Below are 24689 nucleotides of genomic sequence, written 5' to 3'. Positions count from 1 at the left end.
AAGGAGAGTGCTGGATTCTGACAGTGACCACGATGGCTCTGATGTGGAGTTCAAGCCTGATGGGAAAGAAGCAGCAAGCAGTGAGGAAGGCAGCAGTGGGGTGGATGAAAATGAGTCTTCTGACACAGAGGCAGAGAGTGTTGCAGAGAGCCCCATAAAAGTCCCTTCTAAACGAAAGAGAGGAGAGGTGAAAAAGCCTGCTAAAAGGAGTAGCTTGGGAAATGAATGTTCTGAAACACCCAAAAGAGCCCCAACAGTCTCCTCAGAAGCCAAGTCTAAGCTGACATCGTTTGCAGCACCTGAAAGTTTTGAGTCTCAAGCAAATGCTAGCAGTGGAGGCACTGGTGGCTTCTCAGTGTGGGAGCACGAAAAGCTTGACTGGCTGCAGGAAGGGAAGAGGAAGGATGCGCACAGGAGGCGCCAGGGTGACCCTGATTACGACCCCTGTACTCTGTATGTGCCTGAGGATTATCTCAACAAGTGCACGCCGGGGGTGCGGAGGTGGTGGCAGCTCAAAAGCCAAAACTTTGATGCTGTGATTTGCTACAAGGTTGGAAAGTTCTATGAGTTGTATCACATGGATGCAGTCACTGGCGTGAATGAGCTGGGCCTGATCTTTATGAAGGGCACTTGGGCCCACTCAGGTTTCCCAGAAACTGCATTTGGCCGGTTCTCTGATGTGCTGGTGCAGAAGGGCTACAAGGTGGCGCGCGTGGAGCAGACGGAAACGCCCGAAATGATGGAAGCACGCTGCAAGTCAACGGGCCACTCCACCAGGTTTGACAAGGTGGTGCGCCGGGAAATCTGCAGGATCATCACCAAGGGAACCCAGACCTACAGCGTCATGGACTGCGACCCCTCCGAGAACCACAGCAAGTTCCTGCTGTGCATGAAGGAGAAGGATGACTCGGCCGGGACGCGCGTGTACGGGGTCTGCTTTGTCGACACCTCCGTGGGCAAGTTCCACGTTGGCCAGTTCCCAGACGACCGTCACTGCTCCAGATTTAGGACTTTGGTAGCTCATTACACTCCTGTGCAGGTGCTGTTTGAGAAGGGGAACCTGTCTGTGGACACACAGAAGATACTGAAGGGCTCGCTTGTTTCTTGCATTCAGGAAGGGCTGACCTCGGGTTCCCAGTTCTGGAATGCATCTAAAACACTAAAAGTCCTTCTTGAGGAAGGATATTTCAAGGAGAAGCAGAATTCTGAAAATGGATGTTCTCTGCCCTCTGTAATCAAATCTCTGACTTCAGAAAGTGACTCCCTGGGATTAACTCCTGGTGAAAACAGTGAATTAGCTTTGTCAGCTCTTGGGGGATGTGTCTTCTATCTCAAAAAATGTCTGATTGATCAGGAGCTGTTATCGCAGGCGAACTTCGAGGAATATGTCCCTGTGGATATCACTACTGCAAAAACCGTGAGTTCAAGTAGTTTGTTTGCCAGAACCAGCCAGCGGATGGTGCTGGATGGAGTCACCCTGATGAACTTGGAAGTCCTGCAGAACGGAACCAATGGAAGCACAGAAGGTACTTTGTTGGAAAGGATTGATTCTTGTTGTACACCATTCGGGAAGCGACTCCTGAAGCAGTGGCTCTGCGCTCCGCTTTGTAATCCTAAATCCATCAACGATCGTTTGGATGCTGTTGAGGACCTCCTGGCAGTGCCAGATAAAATGTCTGAAGTCAGTGAGCACCTGAAGAAACTGCCTGACCTTGAAAGGCTGCTCAGCAAAATTCACAGCATTGGGTCACCACTCAAAAGTCAGAACCATCCTGACAGCAGGGCCATCTTCTATGAAGAACTCAAATACAGCAAAAAGAAAATCGCTGACTTCCTGTCTGCCCTGGAGGGATTTAAAGTAATGAATGAAATTGTCGATGTCATGGAGGAGGTTGCCAGTGACTTCAAATCCAAAGTCCTGAAGCAGCTGGTCACCCGCAAGGCCAAAAATCCCGATGGCCGCTTCCCTGACCTGAGTGCTGAGCTCACGAGGTGGGACACTGCCTTTGATCACAACCAGGCTCGGAAGACAGGAGTGATTACCCCAAAGGCAGGTTTTGACCCCGATTATGATGGAGCACTACAGGATATCAAAGCTGTCGAGGAAGATCTTCAGAAGTACCTGGATAAGCAACGCAAGCTGCTTGGGTTCAAATCTGTGCAGTACTGGGGGACAGGCAAGAACCGGTACCAGATGGAAATCCCAGAAAGTGCTGTATCTCGTAATCTGCCCGAGGAATACGAGCTGAGGTCGAGCAGGAAGGGATACAAGCGCTACTGGACCAAGGAGATTGAGAAGATGCTGGCTGCGATGGTGAACGCCGAGGAGCGCCGCGACGCCGCCCTCAAGGACTGCATGAGGCGCCTCTTCTACAACTTCGACAAGAACAGCAAGGACTGGCAGACAGCTGTGGAGTGCATTGCTGTGCTGGGTAAGAGCTTTGCCTCGTTCTGGCACACAGTAAGACTACCCCTGTGGTGATGAAATCTGATCTGGGTAAGCTTGTTGCCAGCTTTTAACTTGTAGGTTGAAAACTCTTGATTGTGGTCAACAGCTTTGGTAGTTAACAGTGATTCCCTGTTTCCTTCCTGTCGCTAAATGGCAGAACAGTTGCTGGGCCTTGATGTTTGCAAACTCTTTCTTCATTCCTGTTGTGTGGTTGTAGGTGTGCAGCTATTTCTCCCAGTTCAGCATAGCCTCATGGGCCTCACTGCTTCCAGAGTCTTGTGTATGGATTAGTGGCTTCTTATTAAATGGAGGTATAAAAATCTAACCTGTTGGTAAGCTTCTTTCCATCTGAGCAGGCTGCTCGCTCAGCAGCCCTTAAGAATAAAAAATTGCTCAGTGTCAAGCCTTGGACAAAGTAGTCTAGTAGAAGATTTCCTTGCTTAAATTTCTGGGATAGAGCAGACTCTTGTATTCCCTTCTCAGGATTGGCATACTTCTGTCCTGTGGATTTTCTGCTGAGATGAGGCACTCTGGGATGTCTTTGTTCCAGGGAAAAATGAAAGCACTCTCTGAATGCCACTAGAGCAGAAAAGGGAGGACAGGCAGGCAGGGAGTGTTGGCTGGGAATGGATTTGCTGGGAGAGCTGGGAAGCAGTCACATCAGCTACACCACAGCCCAGGGCAAGTGCTGAATTGGTTCCCAGCAGAGAGGAATTCCATGTCCAGGCTCAGCTGTACTGTGTGTACATAAAGCCTCTAAAAGTCATAAAAGTCATTTCATAGGTGATCAGCTTTTAGAACCTCAGGGCTCAGCTAACTGAGGGGATTTGTTTTCTGCTGGACCAACAGAGTTTTAATATTTATATGGTTTTCCTCTGGCCACTTGCAAGCAGAATTACAATTCTTCACAAAGTAATTCCCGTCACAAAAGCTGATTTCCTCCGTACTTGTTCTAAATGAAAAAATGGTAAGAAAATAATATTTTATACATGCATTTCCGAAGTGGAATGATGTGGATTTTAAAGACTTTTAAACGAAAAAATCTAGAGGGGAGGATTTTTATCCTGATAGCCATAGAAATCTGGAAGGAATGAGGAAAGGCAGTGGAAATACCTCAGCTTTTACTTGTTCTGGAGTGCTACTTGGGTGTTTCCCCTTACGAGGAAAATGGAATGAAATAGAAAATGTTGTCTACAAAATTAATGTTCAATGAGTAAATGAATTCCAGTGTACGAAGAAATTTGAAAGTGTGACTGACTGGAATCTCTCCTAATTTTCTAGATGTCTTGATGTCCCTTGCTCACTACAGTCAAGGTGGTGATGGACCCCTGTGCCGACCTGTAATTCTGCTGCCTGTGGAAAATGCTCCTCCCTTCCTGGAACTTAGAAATTCCCGCCATCCGTGCATCACAAAAACTTTCTTTGGGGATGATTTTATTCCCAATGATATCGTAATTGGCATCAAGGATGAAGGCAGCAGCAGTGAGGCCTCCTGTGTGCTGGTAACCGGCCCAAATATGGGTGGCAAATCTACGCTTATGCGACAGGTGATTGTCACGTGTTCCAGGGTACCCCTGGGGTTTGGGTAAGGGAATTATAGGGCCTGGCTATTATGAGTATCACAGGAGGTCCCAGAAGTGGCTTTCAGGGTGTGCAGCAATTGCACAGGCAGGTAGAAAATGCCCACGTTGAGACAGATTTTCTACTTCAGGGAAGGACAAGTTTTATTTCTCCTAGGAAAAGTGGTTGGGAAGAAGTGATAGAGTACCTTTTATCTTTTTCAAGTCCCAGGACTTGGTATCATCTTGCCAAACATACTTCTGCAGGTTGAATGAGATGAAACTAGACATCAGCAGGGAGGTTGCTCTGTAAACACTGCTTGCTGTGGTAATTTGTGTTTTGAAGGCTTTCAGAGTGGTTCAGTCCTGCCAGAGATGACGCTGCTGCAGCCTGGAGCTGTTAAAGCAGCAGGAAGCTTTATGTACTGCAGCCCTTGTTTTAGGGGAAACACAGCTTCCTGCCCTTGTTGTGTGTGAGGAGCTGAAGCTGCAAGCACTAGTGAAAATGTGTGTGTGCCTGTTTGCTGTGCAGGCTGGTCTCCTGGTGGTCATGGCCCAGCTGGGGTGCTACGTGCCCGCGGAAGCCTGCAGGCTCACGCCCATCGACCGCGTGTTCACGCGGCTCGGCGCCTCCGACAGGATCATGGCCGGTGAGTGTCTGACACAGCTGCACGAAGGGCTGGTGCCGCCAACGTTCTGCTCTTGCTCCCAGTGGCAAGTTGGAAAGGGAACAGTATTTTGCAGGGAGGGGTGGGCACTCTTCTCTCTTGTTGTTCAGAGTGGAGACAGGATTGTAGTTTCTTTGTTTCTGTCTCTGCGTGTCTGTTATTTTTGACAGACACACAAGATCACTTTTTAATGAATTTTAATACTAAAAGCCAAACTCCCAGCCAGATGCAAGGCTGAGGAATATTTTTGTAGAATTGATTATATTCTACTCACATTGATATCTAAGTGTTCTGAAATAGGACAGTGATGTTTGGGCAGCTGTTGCACAGGAGTTGTTTTTGTACCTTTTTGCAAGGACTAGAAGTCCCTTGTTTCAATCAGAATGCCTTATGTTTGAAATCTGATTTCTTCTGATGAGTAAGAGGGGCAGGTGTCCTTCTTGGAAGCAGTAGTTAAGAGTATTTTGTTGCTTTAATGGAGGGGAAGACACAAGTGGAGGATGACACGACAATTGGAAAGGGAAAGTCTGCCAGTGGTGGTGGGCAAAGCGCCACTGGCCTAGAAAAATAAAATTATTGTGGTAAGAAGAGTAGTGTTGCTGCTCATTTAAGGAGGGCACAGATTTTCTGTGATCTCTCTGCTGAAAAATGTGGGTCAGTGAATATGAAAGGAGTTAAGCCCACTGAACTCGTTGCACAGAAGGAATTTGGAAGTGAATCATTCAGAGTTCTTAATTAAAAAAAATATTTACACTTCCCCAAATCAAGGCTTTTCTTTGCAGCTAGAGAATGTTATTAAGGCTTTCTCTGCCCAGCTCGTCTCCATTTTGTTTAATTTCAGTACAAGAAGGAGTCAAAAGTGTGGAAGAATACTTAAGTGCTTATGGTAGAGATGAGAACTGCCCTTCCTTCATGAGAGATGGTCTAGCAAAATGTAGCATTTTCAGGGTTTTTTTTTCAATTAGCTGAGAACTATACTTCTGATTTAACATTTCAGATTGTGAGGGTGAACACGTCACAGAATGAGCTTTGAAATCTGTCCTTGATGCATTTGTTTGCACACTGTGTAGATAGGAAAGCACAGCAAGAGTTGTTCCATGGCAGTCACTTTGTAATGGATGTCAGCAGGACTTTTATGAAGTTAATTTTTTTAGTAAAGCAATTTTTAAATTGCCTGTACAATTTTAGGGCTTTATTTTCTAAAGATAATAAATGGTTATTCTTAAATATTGTTTAAAACATATTAAGTCTTGGACATTTCTTTAAATAAACGCAGAAAATTAGGATTGGTGGACACTGCTTAATAATTCATGTTGGAAAACTTAGGTTAGAGCAAAGCAGTGCTCGTGCAGCATGAGTACAGGAAATAAATGCTTTCCTTTAATGGAATAAATGGCAGTAATTGCTGCTACTTGTGATTATTTGTAATGAACCCCACAAAGAACTAGTAAATCCTGACTTTGTAAGTGTGGCTTTATCATGTGTAAGGGTGTGAATAATTGTATACTTCTGCTTGTAATCTGCTAATTTCAGGTGTAAATTTCGGGCCTTGTATTATCTGGTTTCCTGGAACGCCCATGAGATGCTCAAGCCTTAGCAGCAGAATATTGCTTTTGTCATACTTGGCTCAAGGGGAGTGCATACAAATCAAGCCTTTATTATCCAAATAGTTCCCTCATGACATCACAACCAAACCAGTAATTCCAGTCTCTCAGTCTTTGACTTTCTGCTTGTTTTTTTTACTGGAAAGCCACACACACCTGAGGCCTACCCTGTGCATTTAGAGCAAGAACCACTACAAAAGGGAAAAAAATTCTCCCCATCTTGTATCCTTTGTGCCCCTCTTTTTGTCCAGTTGGTACTTTTGACTGGTGCTATTAAAAGTAAACAGGTGTGTTGCCCTTAAAACTTAAATTAATTGTGCTTGTGCCTGTACCTGTACTCTAAAGGAACCAAAACTTGTTTTTTCTGGCAAATGGGAACCTGCCATTTTCACACTGAAAAAAAAGTGTGATGTTTTTGTTCATCTTCAGTTTGCTATTGAGTTTCACTTTAGCTTAACCCAAGATAGTAGTGCAGATTAAATGAGGTTTTAGTTGTGGTTCTCTGACTACTTAATGGCCTTTTTTTTTTTTTTATCATTTCCTTTAAAGGTGAAAGTACCTTCTTTGTTGAACTGAGTGAGACTTCCAGCATTCTCCAGCATGCAACAGAGCATTCCCTTGTTCTCGTGGATGAACTGGGTAATTAGACTACTTTGTAATAGATGGAAACTAAATCTGAGAGATTAAAGACTGGCTGCAAGGTTTTTAGGCTGTCTGAATGGCAGCCAAGTACACAGGGCCAGTTTCATCTTAACGCTGCTGGTGTTTAACTGGTCAGTGTCTCAGCCTCTCTAACAAACACATCTTGGGTGCCCTGGGAACCCATCACCACCTCCCACCCTCAGTCATCATTACCCTATTTCCAGCTGTGGTTTCCTGCTTTTCCTTTGCATAATTACTTGCAGCAAACCTCAGGAGAGCATGAACATCTTGTTTCTGCAGTGCAGAGGAGGGTGATTGTTATGGGGCCAATACTCTCTCACTTCCCAGAGATGGCTCTCACCCCTCACTGCTGTTTGTTTGCCCTCCATACCGTGGGGAGGGATAAAAACAAACACTGCAACTGCACTGCTGCACGTGTCTTCAGGGTGCCTGTCTCTCCAGCAGCATGTGAACTGTGGATTGTCATTACTGTGCCACTCGTGTTCCCAAGTGTGCCAACGCTGTCCCATTGTGTCCCCAGGCAGAGGCACAGCCACGTTTGACGGAACAGCCATAGCGAGCGCGGTGGTGAAGGAGCTGGCGGAAAGCATCCGGTGCCGGACGCTGTTCTCCACTCACTACCACTCCCTGGTGGAGGACTATTCCCACAGCGGGGCTGTACGCCTGGGCCACATGGTGAGTGTGTGACGATGGGATTTCCCTTGTGGGATTTGCCCTGCTTTTCTGTGCTCTCCTGCCCCGAGTCACGGGTGTTTTGAGAACAGGACATGACGTCTCGTGCATTTCTTAGGCTGCAGGTCAGTATTGCAAACTCTTGACTTGTGACTTGCTCTTCCCAGGCATGCATGGTTGAAAATGAGAGTGAAGATCCAAGTCAGGAAACAATTACGTTCCTGTACAAGTTCATTGAAGGAGCCTGCCCAAAGAGCTACGGCTTCAATGCGGCAAGACTTGCAGATATTCCAGAGGATGTCATTCAGAAGGGGCACAGAAAAGCCAAAGAATTTGAAAAAACAACCCTCTCACTTAGAGTATTTAGGTAAGGCCCTGGGTTTCTGTACCTAAGTTGCAAATGGTTTACAGGCATCCATTTTAACATTTGGGCAGTGGCTTTTGCTCAGTCACAGCAAGAGGGGGCAGTTACAATTACTTGTGTGAACATCAGATGTTCGGAGGGAGGGAGGGAGGTACTATGGGAGGGCAGATACGATGAGCAGTATTTTAAGCCTTGAGCCACTGTGCCCATCTGAATTTGCACACAGAGGTGCTATAGAGGGACACTGCTGGCAGCCTTTACACCAGGCCCAGCACCCATATCTCCGAAAGCTGTTGCAGGAATGGGAATCTTAAGCTCTACCCCTCAGTGCCCCATGTCAGTAAAGGTGGTTATTTCCCTCAGGTACCTGTGCCAGGTGGTGGATGGAGCAACCAGTGATGCAAATGCGGTTCGGAAACTCACAGCGATGATCAACCGGCTTTAGAAACTCGCATGGGTTTCTCAAGAAGGTGGGAGCAGACAACATTATGATCTAATAAACTTTATTTTTTAAAAATGACCATTTTTCCATTGTCTTTCCTAGGAAATTAAACCCTTTAATTCATACCTACCCTCTACATAATGGTTATTGAGTACTCCACAATATATTAAGTCTAGATGTTATGGTACATGCATACACTTTCAGGCTGTTGATTACCCACTGTCACCAATACACATAAATGGAAAAAAGCTATGAAACTGTATAGGGCTGTATATATACTTGTCTCAGCTTCATTAGAGCAGGAAATTGCTGTGATTTCCAGCAGGTTATGTAAGTAATGTCCAGACTGTTCAAAAAAAACTATGAACAGAGTAAAGTACAAGACTGTTTTGAGGAGACTTTCTACTGCGTACTTTAAAACATAGTAAAATTTCTTTCACAAAACTTAGTTACATGGGTACTTTGTTTTATAGTGCATTATAGTCTAGGAAGTCTCATTAAAACACTCGCTTTCCTTTCTTTTGTTAGGGTGGTTTGAGTACAGACTATTGCTGGGGCAGGGGAGGAGATTATTCTAACTTCAGAGGACACCAGAAAAATTGCTGGATATAATTTAAGATTAGTGTTTTCTCTTTCATAGAAAGAACGTACATACTGGGACATGAGTACAGTTACAGCAAGTCTAGGTGTGCTAACAAAACAGGACACATTCAAGTACAATAAGATTTTTTGCTTGAAATTAGAAACAAACTACATGAGATTAAAGCATTAAAATCATATTTCTCAATCTGAATAAATGTTAAAAAATCAAAAGAAATGCAGAAGTGCTAGCTCACATTTTTACCATGTTACAAAAGCAATTGGTACCCATGTCCATAAAGGCAGCAACAAAGAATGCTGCTTGTCTACAGAATAGTACTACTGCAAATTGGACTGCGTTTCAATGCTACTTGTAAAAACACCAGCTCTCAGAAGTTGGTATCTGTACAAAATTGCAGCTTATTTTTCTTCACTTCTGTCCCTTCAAAGTCTTTGTTTACACAGTAATGCTAAAACGCCCAGTTCTGTTATCCTGAGTCAACATATTGCCACTTTCTTTTTTGGTAGGTTGAGCTCCATAGTGTCAACACCTCACACATCCGCTTTAATACAGTCTCTTTCTGCAGAAATGGGCAAGTGTAACTTCCTCCAAAAGAAAAGTTTTAATAGTTATGATATTAGAATGGCAGGACTTTCTCTCTGAAAAGGAATTCAGTTGTGCTGCAATGTATTAGATTCTATAGGTGGAGCAGAGTCATATAGTGTATCTGTATCATGTGTAGGCTCTCCGGCGAGCGTACAGGGATTGGACAGTGTTCCAGCACCACAGTCACAGAAAAACCTACAACACAGAGAGACAGCTCTTAGTGGCCATTCCCTCCTGCTCCTGGAGCAGCCCCATGCCCTGCTGGAAACGTACCTATCATGTCTAATGAATTCTACGTCGTGTCCTTGATGGCACTTCTTGATGCAGTTCACACAGATGGCGTTACGGTCTGTGGTGTTGCAGGTGTGACATCTGGAGGGAAAAACAGCACATTAGGCAGTACCAAAACCTGAGCAGCTCTCAAGGGAAGTGCTCCGGGAGGGTGGAGGAGCAGAATTCTATGCATTAAAGGGAAGAGGGTACACAGGACTGTAAAGTTTGAGAATTTTACATGAACTTGGATTTCACAGCACACTTTTTTGTTACTTGTGTAGCAAATACGGTTGTGCTGTGCAACCCCTTGGGCTCAGGTTTACAGAAACAATCTGTTTTCCTCAGCCCCACAGTTAATTCCAGACAATGGGAACTTGTTTAGTCCTCTTCTGTTGCAGCTGAGAGAGAGCACACATTTGTGTATTCACTGACACCCAGCAACTGTTGTAGGGGCCTTGCTGGAAGAGAAATTGGGTTTATTGGAAAGCCTTACTCTAGGCGACGGGAAAGAACCTGTTACCTGTAGAAGTCATGCATCGGGTAGCTGGTATAGCTTGAGATCTTATATAAACACTGGCCTCTACTGACAGCTTTCTCTATGGCATCTTGATTGTTCATTATTTTGTTATCTGTTGGGGGGAAAAAAAATCCAGAACTAATCACAGCTGGATCAATGACCTTTTTTCTTTTTGCTTGAGGCATTGAAGCAAAGGGCCCATTAGGAACAGTTAGTCCTCTACCTACATTTCAGTTCTGGCATTTAAGCATGTAAAATCCTCAATGCCCACATGCCCAGAGTGCCATGCACTCCTGAAGCAAGCAACACTTGTTCCTCTTTGCACATGTGGCATAAAATACCTGATAGCCTCTATTTGAATACTCTTTATGAACTGAGCTGTTAATAAATGCTTAGAGACACACAAGCCTTCCTCGAGGGCAGGCTTAGGTTTTCTGCTGAGAAGCTTGAAACCCAATGTTTGAAAGCCTCTCATTTAGTGTAAGGCCTTTTACACATCCCTTAGAAAGAGGAAAAGGATGGCTCTTTCCTCAGGAAAGTTTAGGAATAAGGTACTTTCCAACACAGTGGAAGTGGAAATTAGGTCTGACCAGCTCCAGTACTTCAAAGATGTGTCCAAGGTACAGTGAATTTGATAATCTGCTGTGTTACTCAACTACCTGATCTTCCATCTAGTACCAAAGTGCACCTCAAAAAGTTTTGCCCGCTCCCAGCAGTATCACAGCACTGCCTGATGCCATCAGGAAGCCCAGGAGCTGGGAAGCAGAGAGCCAGAGCTTGTGTTTTAAGGGGTGCAAAGCATCCACAGGAAAAGGTTTAACAGACACAGGCAAGTATGTAAAAATCCTGCAAACGGAATCTTTTTCTTCCAGAACAACTTCCAGGAGCTGTCTGGCATTCAAAGCATCATTCCCATCTTGTCCAAGAGGCTCCTGTCTCATGCACACTTCCCCACCATACAAGAGAATTTTATGTATGTAAACTGTTCATATTTTCTGAAAAAAGTGTTTTGCGATTGTGAGTATTCATGCTTTTGGATCCTAAAAGCCAAGTGAGGCATGTTTCTTTACTGGGCACTTGTTTTTGGATATGCAAGAAAAAGACCTTCCATTGTACTAACTCAGAAGTCTGAGATGGGCCAAAGATCAGGAACCAGTTCAGAAGTGATTTTGAGAGAAGAGCTTATCACAGTTTTAATATGACAGCAAAGCCTTAAGCTACCTTTGAAAGTGTCTGTCTAAAAATCTTAACACAGCTTAATGTGGCTCATTACCTTCACCTGAACCTTAGTCACAACTCAGCCTAAGGTGGTACCAACTGTGAGCCCCAAAGGGTACGATAAACCCAAGACCCAGCACCAAACAAATGACCAAACACAAGCCAGGAGGACTCGGGCTCACCTTTCATCGTGACATTGACACCAGATGCTAGAAATAAACCTCCAAAGCGGTTGTTGAAAATCTGATTGCCTTCTAATGTTGCAGTCGCATGATTTGTTATTTCAATACCTTTAGTGGGTCAGGGGAACAAAGGAGAGAAAAAAGAGTGGCAAAGTTAAATCCCTGGTGGTTGTGCATTGGTACCTCTCTCGTGATCTACAGCTTGGTTGGTTGGTTGGTTGGTGTTTTTTTCAAGCCATCATAAACTCAAGGGGAAGAAAGGCAAATGACACAGCTACAAAACTGCACTGTAATTTGTTACCAAACTAAGGTTAAAGTGCTGCTGTTGAATCCTTTCAAAGAGCTACAGCTGGCATGCATGGTTTCTGGGAGGAACAACACACTACTAGTTTAACTGATAATATAATGGTACTATGATCATGTACATTTTCAAAGGGGATATGATTTTTGGGTTCTTAGAGCTGTCATCTTCATGTACATTTGAAAGTTCTTGTGCACATACCTTACCCTTTTTAAAATATCTTTTTTAAAAAGTTCTCAAGATGGGCACCTAAAATTCATTTCTTTAATTCTTAGCTTTTATCAGTAACCCGTGTCTTCCAAGCCATTTGTCCAGGACTGCTCTTGACAGCAACCTATCCTTCCCCCCCACCACACTGAAACAACACCTTTAGAGGTTCTTCTCAGAAAACTTGCTTCTTCTGAAAGAAAGATGGGAGAAAACTCAAGAATGCAATTTTAGTTGAAATGGAATGGAATGCAAGACGTATGAAACTGTGATGATTAAACAGTAAAATTGCAAAAAATCACTGTTAAACATTTTTCATCTCTTTTAGAGCAAGAAACGCTCATTTTTATAGTTCTTCAACTTTGTGGAGTGAGAAAGTTGAACTTGAGATGCAATTCAAATGTCTTTAAAATGTGTATTTGCTCCGTTTCCTAGGTTTTAAAGCAGTGATAAGATATTCATACCACCATCCAGCACATCAACTATGAATATGTTGTAGACAACTTTACCAATTGCTTCTAAAATAAAATAATGGAAAGCATTTCACAAAAAAAAAGGAAGACAGAGTACGTGTCATCTCCCAACATGCTGTAATTCCAAGATTCCTGTAAATATACCCTGACTACAATTCTGAATTCTCAAGTGACTTTTAGTATACACTGAAGGATATCCCAGTCTCTTTTAAAACGTCTAAATACCATGGGGTAAGAAAACTCAGAGTAAGCTCACTCCAAGCTTCCAAATTTGATTTAAACAGCACAAACCTGCAGCAAATCCATCAAATATTCGGTTTTTCCTTAGCACAGGGTGGCTATTGGTGCTGATAAGAACACCAGCTTGAGCATTCCTGAAGATATCATTCTCTTCCAGAAGACCTATGACAGACCAACAAATGTGACATTTGAGCTTGGGAACATTTTCTGACCTGTAACCTTTCTGTGAAATGTTTTCAAAGGATCTTATGTGTCATAATCCTCCTAATAACTCCTTTCATTTGGAGAATATGCACCAACAGCACTGACATCAGTGATACCAGTTTGAAGTAATTCTCAGTGTGTAATTTTGGAAGTGCATTTTTTCAGTACACAGCACGGAATTTGGGATCATAGGCACCACTGCAGAAAACTGTCTTTCTGCTTTCCAAATTTTTTCTTAAATTGTTATAACACCTCTCTGTTCTTGTCTTCTAAAATGAGCGGATTGCCAAAGCCAAGCTTCACTTGCATTTTATTGTTAAAGCAGGACAGGATTGCTTTAGAACACTAACTTAAAATTAAAGCTCACTTAGAGCAAGTGATTATCTGCAGAGTATCAGAAGCTGCTATTAGGACACACAACAGTCAGGGGATTTCAGACAGGGACCACTTCTACATTTACAAGTGAACAAAAGATTCCTTAAAGATCTGTGGGTTTTTCCCCCTGAATCTTGGACACTGGCAGAACCTGAACTACTCACGAGCATGATTTTGGCTACATGACTTGAATTCAATACTGTGTTTCAGTCAACTGGCAAAGCTTACAAAAGCAAATGGGATAAAAGGACTGTCCTAAGCAGCAATCTAACAGTTATCTTGGATGAGATTAATTACCTCTCGGCCTCCCACAGATTGCAGTATTACTAATGTAATTAAGGCTAAAAAGCATTAGGGTATGTTCGCTGTAACTATTTTATCACTTCAGAAGACATGAGCTGTGTTTCTAAAGAGCACTTCAAAAAGAACACTGCTTAAACTGAAATTTAACTCTTATCCAGAATATTCAGTGTAAAACAGTAAGGGAAAAAGCTACCTCTTCCCCCATTAAATATACAGATGCCTCCATCTCTTCCATCATGGATTTTATTTCTTCTTAATGTAGGATTACTGTCTGTTTTAATCCATACACCAGCCATGGCATTATCAAAAATTTCATTGTCTTCTATAAATCCAAGCCCTAAAATTGAAGGAAGGGTGGAAAAAAATAAAATCAAAAAGTATAATAAATGAGAAGATAATATAACACCACAGAACACAAACAATTCGGGATAAACATAAAAAACAAACCTACCAGAATTATAGACCAGAATACCACCATTCTGACCACCCCAGATTTTGTTGCGTCTAATTTTGGGGTTGCTTCCAGTTCTAGAGTGAAATGTAGGCAAAGAAGTCATTTTAAAGTCATTAAAAAGAAGTCATTTATAGTCATTTACTACATCCCAAGGCCAAACATCTCAAACACCTCTAAAGAAGTGCCCCACGGATCTCACTGCTTAAAAATCTTAGTAAAATACGGTTCTTTCCAAACATGCAGTATCTTTACAGACTTCAAGAGCCACACATTCCAGTCAATACCCAGGCTGTATTTGTGGTAACTTTCTTGTAGGTTAAAGCAAAGGGTATTCAGACATATTGGATTTCAAAAAAAGTTATTTTTATAAACAAACTGACAAGAACAGCTAAAAAGACACAATAGAGCACATAACAAGCTACGTCTGTTTTGGCATAAAATCAGAATAAATGTTACCTTATCTGAACCCCTGAGTACATGTGATTATAGATGTCATTGTCTTCTAACACGCCATGTCCATTGTCATAAAAATAAACTCCAACCTAACACATCAAGAATTATATTATTAGTTCCAAAGTAATGAGGCATAAAACCACAAGACTTTCTTTTCTGTGGCCCCCTTGTAACCACAGAGCAAAACTCACTTGTTTCCCACTGTGTATTCTGTTTCTCCTCAAGACTGGAGTGCTCCCTGTTGTCACCCAGACTCCAGCCAATGTATTGCTGTAAACTTCGTTTTCCTCAATCACACCTTGTCCTTTTTCATGCTAAATACAAGACGGTTTAAGAGTTAAGAAAACCTGCTAATCACCAATACTCTTTCTCCTGCTGTACCCATCCCTCCCACCTCTGGCTTCTTTACCATAGCAAAGTAATTACTTTCCATTTTGAGTAAGTTTTTTCACTTTTTTTTTTTTAAATAACAGTGTATCATGATTTTGAATGTTTGCCATGAAACAAAGAACACCCTGCACCTAAATCATTCTGTTTCAAGGCTCTGCAGTGGTATTTGCAAATGTCTGCTGGCTGTTGGCAGGAGAGGTGCCTCCCCAGTGCTGTGCACTCACATGAAAGCCCTGGCTCATGGTTCTTAAACCTACACCCAGCCACGTCCCCCCGCTGGACAAAAAGCTGGCATGGCTCTGAAGGTCACCATCCCTACCACATGTCTGGGCTCAGAGGACAAACAACAGCTTTCTAAGTCAGGGGAAGAAGCTGGTTAAATTTACTCAATGAAGAGATGAAGCTGCACACTTGCAGCATTAGCTGGACCTCAGGTAACCTTTGGCAGAAAGACAGACACATATTTCTCAAAATCTGGTATTGCTTAAGGGAACCTGACATCTCTTTCAGTTCAGTTAGCAGAGCCCTTGCACATGTTGGGAATTGTGCTTTATTCCCCACTTTTTCAATACAACAATTCCAATTTCTATCATCCTGAAGGCAGTAGGAAAAAAATCTTCTCTGAGGTTAGTGGTAAACACATTACACTCCAAAAGAGCTGAGAAGACTTTTTTTTTTTAAAGAGATGACATACTACTATGAAAACTAAGCCTTTTCACAAAGCTTTCAACCAAGCAATGATGAAATTCTGTGATCTATCCCATTTTAAATATTTTACTCTGTAACAGGAATAATTTAGTGGCGTTCATAAAAGCCTTCATCTTTTAAATAGCAGCACCAGCTTCAGTCTCTTACCATGAACATGGTTTATAATTTAAGGAACTCAAGCATTGTAAGGACAAACATTTCACACAGGGTACTTTTTCCCAACATTTCTAAAACAGAACACAAGTTTGTGCCTGTCTGTAGGCTGCACTTACTACATAAATTCCTCCGTGTTGACCATCATGAATCTTGTTGTGTCGAACGATGGGACAGCTGTTTGTTCGAATCTGTATTCCTGCTAATGCATTACCTGTCAACAAAAGTGTTATTTAATACAACTTACACATTCATTTTTCTCAGAAATCAATATGCAGCAAGCAAATCAGCTTACCATAAATGTCATTTCCTTCAATAAGGCCTCTTCCATCACCAAAGATATAAACACCACCTTGATTCCCATTAAAAATTGCATTGCCCCTAAGAAAGAAAAAAATCCACATTGTGAAGTGATTCTAATACACTGTACAACACTACATATGTATGTAGTGGCCAGGACTGTACACCATTCAGATTTAAAATAAAGAACTTATGTTCTGCTGCTTTGAGAAAGACCTACCTCTAAGTGTACACACAAATTAAAAATGCAGTTCAACTGAACACAGACAATTTCATTTCTACATATACAGGAGTATTTACAGCTCCTCACAAATTAAATTAAAGTGCACTTATCCCATCCCCATTAAATCTCTTCTTCCTCTATGCAGTAAAATATCAGTGAGGAAAAGGATACCTTATTGTTGGGTCACTGTTTGAGGTAATCCAAACACCTGCAAAATTGTTTGCATAGATTTTGTTCTCTATGAACTGTCCTCTTCCTTTTTCATGCACATAGATTCCTCCAGTCTGGCCATGATGGATTTCACAACGCACCACTGTTGGGTTGGCATATGCTTTCACTTCAAAGCCTGCTATCCTGTTTCTATGGATGTTGCAGCTTTCAAAATAACCCTGAAGACATAAAACATGCAGTTTTCTGTAAAAGTCCTTTTTTAAATGACGGTTATTCCCTCCCCTCCCTTCCCTTTAAATACAACCCTCATTTAAAAGGAAACTGTACCAAAATTGACAACATGTAAGTACTTATATAGCTAATTAAAACAACTCCTGACACTATATAATTTCATTTTTCCAAAAATAAAATACTGTTTCAAAGACAACTGTGTTTTCATCGCTATTTATGACTACTCAAGAAATACCATGAAAAAATGGCAACTCTAGATATAGCACATTAAATAGGACTCAGTATCAGGTTTCCTCAGCAGCTCCTAAGGATCAGACTCCTTTCTAAGGCCAGAAAGCCCACAGGCCCAACACAGGAAAGACAGTGCTATGGAGAAGACTACCTACTTGTTTTCAGACCAGGAACTATATACATTTGGCAAAAATATCATTTCTTTAGGAAGAAGTGTGCTAAATTTCTTTGAAACAACTGATCGAAATAAATTATATGAATGTGGGAGTTCAGTAATTTTTCCAGGGTTGGATTGGTCTGAGTGGCCAAGTAGTACAATTTTTTCCTTTTTCCCTTTTTTAAAAAGGTGTACACTTAGACACTGTAACAGTAGCAGCAGGCCCACAACACAACTGTATTTAAACAAGAGCATTATGAACAGCATTGCTATGGGCAGGGAAAAAAAAGGCCACTGCACAAAGCCATCCCAAGCACACTCCTTCCACGCCAACCATGAATTGGCCCATCTGAAAATTCACCTGGCAAAATAGTTGTTCCCTGCCCAATGATTTCTCTGATTCTACTTCATTCCAGGGCCTTGCCAATTAATTGTGTCAGCTCTTTCACAGCATTTTCTTGACACAGTCCTAGAAGATTTTAATATTCCAAGTCATCCTATTCTTAAGGTGAACTTTAATGGTATTTCATGCCCATTTTGCCCAACCAGAAGAAAAACTAAATTGAAAGAGAGGAAGCATCTCATCACTTCTGTCTCTCAGCACACTCAAGCTGCCCAACCCTTAAGCTCTGTCCAGCTGTTTGGCAGCTCAAGCCCTGATCCTTTTGGGAGACTTGCCAGGCAGCTATTGAGGCCAAGAAGGTCAATACCCCTCCTCTGCAAAGAGGGACTTCAAGCCTTCCATTGCCTCCACCTCCTTCTAAGAATGGTTTTTAAGTGTGCTGGGTATCTGACTTGGGCTTTGTGGGGGTTTCTGGTTACAGTTCAACAGCTAACAGAAGAAGAACCTGGAGGACACAGCACCTGGCACCAGACAGTGCCAGGATTGCTAAGGGAAAAGAGGCCCCTATGATTAATAAGGAAGAAGGAATAAGGGATGCATGTGGAAAAAGTACTACTATCTTACACAAAAATACCAAGTAGCTTTCTGCTTGAAAATCCTAAATATTAAAAAAGCAGCTCTGTACATCGAATTTATTTACAATTCCAGGCAAAGCATTAGTTGTGGACACAAAATAACAGCTACAGTGACAGTTTGTGCGGGCAAGGACACTGCTACAGGCTGGTAAGATCTGGGCAGGCAAAGGAATAAGAAACAAACACCACAGCAATGATAATGCTGATGTTCCCACCTGGCACACACTGTACAGAAAAAGATGTGATCACGAAGATGGGACCCTGCACAGAGGGAAAAACTCAGAAGACTTTTTACATCAAGACTAACTCAGTAATTGAACTTGGTTTTTTTTTTTTTTTTCTTTCTGCATGTTGTCTAGTCTAACAAACACTGCTTTGAAATGCTTTAGAGTCAAAACTTTTATCTGATGAGATTTTGGCACTGCTTTTCTTCTCAGAAGATTTTTCCCCTCTTTATTTCTAAAAGGGCTTTTTTTTCTTTCTCTGTTTTGAAGATCACAACATTACAGAAACACAGAGGCATTTCATGTTACTGTTTGAACAACACATGTATTAAAAAAAAAAGATATAATTGTGTAAGATTTAACATTTCCTAAATATTTATTGAATCTGGTATCCCCAATAGGGTAGGAAAAAAAAACAAAATTAAAAATAAAAAGACAACAGGAGACCAAGAGAGAAAAAAGAGTAACTACTTATGCTTATAAAAATTTGCTTTCCAAACCCTGAAAGGGTCCTTATTTGAGAGTTAGTGCATTTTATGAAAATTCAAATGCAACATATGATGAAAATCACATCCAAGATGCAAAACAAACCCTTTATTTTTATGCACAGCAAAAGGCAAATTGAATTTTTAATGTAGTCTGTATAGAAACTGGCATATGCCTAATTTTCTTTTGGATTTATATACCCATTTCTTTAAAATTATATGATTTGTAGTATCTAGAAGACTGAGCTGTAAACTAGGCATGATCACCCAACTTAGACACATGCTGCTACACTTTTATTTCATCAGAAAGAAACCCCCCAAGCTTCTCATTTGGGAGCAACGAAAATGAAAACAGTTTTGCCAAGACCTCAGCTTTCAACTGTAAAATTATGCTTATTCTTACATTAAATTGGAACTTCTCTGTTGTTTGCATACAACTACAAAATACAATTTATGACAGATGCCTGGTAACTCATCTCAGGCACCTGAGAGGTCAGGGTAAGGCACCCAGGGCTGCCAATACCACGCTGTGTTTTTAATGCCAGCTTGTTAAACATTTGTCACAGCACTAAGGCAAATGTCAGGATATTGCCAGTTTAAAAAAAGAGGTTAAGTTTCTACAAGTATCAAAACACAAAGAACAATCTGAGAACATGGAAGTGAAAAACAAAGCACTCTTGAACCTTTTGGAGACAGCATTCCAGCACAGAAGCCCACGGGAAAAGAATGTGTAGGGTAGGAATTCAGCACTGGAATGTACTTATCCCACTTCACAGTCAGAAACAATATAAAAAAAAATTACAGAAAGTAACAGAAAAGAAGTGAGAGAAGCAAACATAGAAAATCCATTAATTTGTTTACATATATAGGATTTGTATCTGAAGGATACCACGTCACTGTCACTTAACGAGCATATAAACATTGCCAATGATGTCATTTCATTGACTCTATCACTAGACATGATGCAAAGATAGAAGGTGCTGCCAAAGCAGACTTTGAAGACATGGGGGCACTGAATCTTTCAAAGGAGTTTATGAAATACTTCAATAATATTTGCAGCTGAGATAGACGCTATTCACACATTCTCTTTAATGTGCTACTGTTTCCCTTAAACAAAAGAGAAACATTTATTTCTATTCCACTTTGCTTGTGATACCACACTGATCACAGCTCTGAAACAGGCGTTTCAGAAAATAGATCAAATACACTTTTATTTAAAATTAATCAAGTGAATTCAGCCTGACTTTTTAACTTTTTTTAATATTTCAGTGCTCATGTATTTAATATTTATACTTCAGTACTTAAACAAGAAGCAGCTCCTACCTAGACTTTCCAATTAACCCTCAAGCCTACACACAGACACCTCCCCTGCAGGAGTTACTGAAGCACTTTCCTTTACCATTTTTTTTAATAGCTGAAATCACTTCATTCCCTGTTTCCAAGTATGTTTAAGTCTTGAAAGGATGTATGGATATATGGACCCAGTGAAGCGGATTAGAAGTATTTGCACAATATGTTACTACAGCTTAATGCAGTCCAAACAATGAGATAATATAAACCAAAGACATCTGCCACCACTCTTTGCAAACCAGCCAAACAACATCATCTCTAGAGAACAGAAAATGATGTAAAGCCATCCATCAGAAGGCAGCTGCCAGCAGGCCATTCTCAGCTGGTGCAATCTTGCCCAACACAGAACAAATATGGTCTATTAGACTGTATTAGAGTGGAGAAGAGGCACCTACCAGCAGAATCCCACCATATTTCACCTTCCACTTACAAGACTTTATGCCAGCAGCAAAAATGGCAGCACTCTGTGACCTGTTTGCCTTCCACTGAAACCAGAAAACCACAAATCCAACAGCTACCACTAGCACTGCCTTGGTCGTTTATCCCTGCCTCCCCAGCAACCTGGGCAAAAAAGGAGAAAGGCCTCACTAGTTTCTATCCACAGTGGATTTCCTGTTAATGCTATTTCCAGTCTGCCAACTCTCAAAAACCTGAATAGGTCTGGGTTAAAACATGCTGAGAGAGCACTTGATCCCACTGTCTCTATCACTGATGAATGGTACTGGTCCCAGTACAGACCACTGAGGGACATGATTTAGCCACTGGCATCTACCCTCTGGATGGAACTATCCAACCAATTCCTCATCCCTGCATCAAATCCACTTCTCTCCACTTTAGAGAAAAGGGTGTTGTACAGGAATGTGTCAAGGCCTTACAGGAGTCCACATGAATGACATCCATAGCCCTTCCTTTCTCCACTGCTGCAGTCACGCCATCACAGATGGTCACTGGGTTCGTCAGGCAGGACCTGTCCTTGGTGAAGCTGTGCCATGACCTTTCCAGGCATGGAAGTGAGGCTGACAGGTTGGTACCTGCCAGGGTCCTCCTTTCTACCCTTTATTAAAAATGGGTGCAATGTTTCCCTTTTCCAGTCACCAGAGACTTCACCTGACTGCCATGACATTCCCAATGTCTTGGAGAGTGGCTTGGCCCCTACATCAGCCAGTTCCCTCAGGACTCTGGGATGCGTCTCACTGGGCCCCATAGACTTATGTGCATTCAGGTTCCTCAGGCAGTCACAAACCTGATCTTCTCTTACAGTGTGAGTGACTTTGCTCCCACAGTCCCTGCTTTGAGGTCCATCCACTCAAGAGGTGTGGGAAGACTGACCGCCAGTAAAAACTGAGGCAAAATATTGTTGAGTACCTCAGCCTTCTCCTCATCTCTTGGTCGCTGCTGTTGCTCATGGCGGGGCGGGGTGATGTGCTCTTTTTGACATTCCTTTTCTGAAAGACATACCTGTAGAATCCTTCCCTGTCATTCCTTGTGTGCCTTGGCAAGTTCAGCTCCATCCACGCCCTGGCTTTGCTGACCCCATCACCACACAATTGGACGGTGTCTCTGGACTTTTCCCAGGTCACCTGTCCCTGCTTCCTCTGCCTGTGCATTTCCTTCTTGCCCTTTAGTCTCAACCCAGGAGGCCTCTTGCCTTCCCTTTCCTGATTTCTTACATCTGGGGATCAAGAGCTTTCACACCCGATGGAAAGCACTCTTAGAAATCTGCCATTTTACGAGTGACTAAAAGAAAACTGCTTGTTTTGCCATCTGGGCGTGGGGAATTGCAACTTTGTCATTCAAGCAGGAAAAACAATGATCTGGCGCTCTTTGGAAGACATGCAGAATATTTTCCTAAAACAAATCAGCAAATTACCTTTTATTTTAGTGACAAAAAACTATTCTGTTTATTTCAAGGGCTATGAATCTCATTGTTCACTACTTTACATGTAATTAGAAGTTACCACCTTCACCCCACACAAGTAAACATATTTATGAAAGGAGGCCTCAATTCTGATATGAAATTCTGTGTTAAAATTCCACAACTAATTCCCGGCTACAAAAGTCCTCTTCCCAAAGAAGGTGTACATACCCTGTTTCAGAGTTTTAACATTAAAGGAAGGCTAAGTCTCCACAGAACTTTTTTTTTCATTTCTAAATCATCCAGCACCTTATTTTTTGTTCCATTTCAAAGGGAAAAGAATGAAGCATAAATGTAAGCCTACCATTTACATCCTATTTCAAGAGGTATTTTGTCACTGCAACATAATACAATGTAACAGGATGCCAATCAATTGCAAAAAACTTGCTTAAACCTCTTTCACCTAAATTGTCTTTAAAGTGAAGTCTCCCACCTAAGGGCAAGAGAACAGCAGTAGGCATATTTTAAAGTATCTGTTCATGAGTAAATGCACGCTTTTTAAAAAAAACATTTCTCCAATCACAGGCAAAAATTGAAGACTTTAGTTCTACAACATCTGTATTTCTTTCTTCAAAAGAAAACATGTAGGTTACCATGCCATGGTCAAAAGTGAAAACGCCAACGTCACGTCCGTGGTGAATGTGATTCCGTCTGATAATGGGATTTCCGTGGTTTTTAACCCAAATCCCTGCTAACGCATTATTGGATATCTCATTGTCCTCATATATTCCCTGGGAAATAAAAACATAAATTAAGACAAGAATCAAGAACAGTAAACAATTTTATCGACGTAAAGAAATTAATATGGAAAATTACCTGTGCATGGTCTGTAATATAAAGTCCAACATTTTCACAGTCGCTGATGTTACAGTGTTTAATAGTAGGACAAGCTCCCTGGCCACTAACACATACTGCAGAGCCAACTGGAAGAAAACAGTACAGTTACCATAGCTCCAAAGCATAGTGTATTTATAAATAGTCTGGCAGTGCTTTCGTAAGAAAAGTTAGTGTGAACTGATATTTAAAAAAGATCTGGCATGCACAGAGCCAAAGCATTGCAAGCCACTGGCAGAAAAACATTAAGTCATCATTTTGCAGATGCAAGAACCACTGTAGGAGTCGCTTTAAAATCACCCTGCCAAGGTTAAACAGCTGCCAGGACAACGGTTTATATAATAATTCATGCTTATGAAAGTTCTCACTCATTTATTTCCCTGCATTAGGCCCACTGTATACTGACTGTTCACAGCAGAGGACAACAGAAATCTAACAAAATTCTCTGCTAATTACTGCCTTGTTTTACTTCCCTTTAAAGTTTCACAACTCAGTACTTCAAAGAGGCCAAACAGTAATTTTGCAGCATACAAAGACACACTGTCTACCCAATGTTGAGCAGGACACAAATGCACAATCTCAGGTACAGAACTAAACATCAGAAACCAACAGGTCTCTTCCCAGCTGAATTACAAAGCCCCTTGAATGATCAGCTACCATACCATAACCTAGAAAACACATATTTTCCAGGTAACTAGGACTCAAACTGCTCAGGATTTCAGCAGATCAGCTCAATTCCCTGAACTCCAGGAAGTTATGACAACATGAAATTCCACAGCCGCTAAAATCAACAGTGATTTCTGAAAGGTAAGAGCTCATCTCAGGGAACCTGGCCTACATAACACACATTCCCCACAATTAAACATCACTAAATAAGCAAGCCAGTACCTGCTCTGTTAGTCAGTTTTCATGTATCTTTCTAGCAAAGTTCCACAAAGACTATGCTTAAATAATTCACAGACTCATTTACAGAGAGCTTATTTTTTTTTAATTCCTAAAGAAATTATTTTGATTGTCTAGTCTGGCCTCATGAATAATACAGGCTATACTAATTCCCTGAATTAAGTCCTGCTTCAGTTCTAGTAGCAGGAACTTCAGCACATATCTCATAGAAACATATTTAATTTTGATAACTTGATGATTTCCAGCAACTGAGAAACCAGTATAAAGCTTGTTAGCTGGCTAGAGAGCTGCTGCCCTTTTAATTTACACTTTAATTGCTCATCTGAATTTCTCCAGCTTTGGCATCCAGTTACCCGTTCTCTTTACACCGGTGTATGCCATACCCAACGCACGCATGTGTTCAGTGCAAGCAATTTGCTCCTTCAGCTTTCTCCCTGATAAAGTAACAAATTGCAGTCACTGTGCTTTTCACTACAACTGAATTTTTCTGCTTTACCTTATATGACTTTTCATTGAACAGTTTCTAAATTTTCCAGCATGTTGCTATGGTCACCAGAAAGGAGCACTTCATTCTGAAGCAGGACTAAGCAGAGGCGTTAACACAGTCTCTCTACTTCTACTCAGTATTC

General features: G+C 41.7%; 2 protein-coding genes across 3 annotated transcripts in view; one reads left to right on the top strand and one right to left on the bottom strand.

Annotated features, from left to right (window-relative positions):
* Window positions 1-8499, top strand: part of MSH6 (mutS homolog 6) — a 12980-nt gene extending 4481 nt beyond the window's left edge. Inside the window, exons 4-10 of the mRNA XM_017730115.1 lie at window positions 1-2432; window positions 3731-3996; window positions 4541-4658; window positions 6830-6919; window positions 7464-7618; window positions 7783-7982; window positions 8343-8499. The exon at window positions 1-2432 is cut by the window's left edge and continues 23 nt beyond it. Of these exons, the coding sequence (XP_017585604.1) occupies window positions 1-2432; window positions 3731-3996; window positions 4541-4658; window positions 6830-6919; window positions 7464-7618; window positions 7783-7982; window positions 8343-8424 (3343 nt within the window). The 3' untranslated portion in view covers window positions 8425-8499. The remainder of the gene's footprint in view (window positions 2433-3730; window positions 3997-4540; window positions 4659-6829; window positions 6920-7463; window positions 7619-7782; window positions 7983-8342) is intronic.
* FBXO11 (F-box protein 11) overlaps window positions 8466-24689 on the bottom strand; it is a 34044-nt gene continuing 17820 nt past the window's right edge. For both annotated transcript variants that reach the window (XM_017730114.1, XM_017730113.1), the window contains exons 9-22: window positions 23140-23246; window positions 22917-23054; window positions 16753-16970; window positions 16354-16439; window positions 16178-16272; window positions 14999-15121; window positions 14811-14896; window positions 14352-14428; window positions 14094-14237; window positions 13070-13180; window positions 11798-11905; window positions 10401-10509; window positions 9881-9979; window positions 8466-9802 (exon numbers count right to left, since the gene is read on the bottom strand). In XM_017730114.1, coding sequence (XP_017585603.1) covers window positions 9673-9802; window positions 9881-9979; window positions 10401-10509; window positions 11798-11905; window positions 13070-13180; window positions 14094-14237; window positions 14352-14428; window positions 14811-14896; window positions 14999-15121; window positions 16178-16272; window positions 16354-16439; window positions 16753-16970; window positions 22917-23054; window positions 23140-23246 — 1631 coding nt within the window. In that variant the 3' untranslated portion in view covers window positions 8466-9672. The remainder of the gene's footprint in view (window positions 9803-9880; window positions 9980-10400; window positions 10510-11797; window positions 11906-13069; window positions 13181-14093; window positions 14238-14351; window positions 14429-14810; window positions 14897-14998; window positions 15122-16177; window positions 16273-16353; window positions 16440-16752; window positions 16971-22916; window positions 23055-23139; window positions 23247-24689) is intronic.

The sequence above is a fragment of the Corvus brachyrhynchos genome, unplaced genomic scaffold (genome assembly GCF_000691975.1).
Source record: "Corvus brachyrhynchos isolate BGI_N302 unplaced genomic scaffold, ASM69197v1 scaffold101, whole genome shotgun sequence".
NCBI classification, from domain to species: domain Eukaryota; kingdom Metazoa; phylum Chordata; class Aves; order Passeriformes; family Corvidae; genus Corvus; species Corvus brachyrhynchos.
The sequence above is the reverse complement of the archived record's forward strand: the minus strand, read 5'-3'. Positions and strand labels throughout refer to the sequence as shown.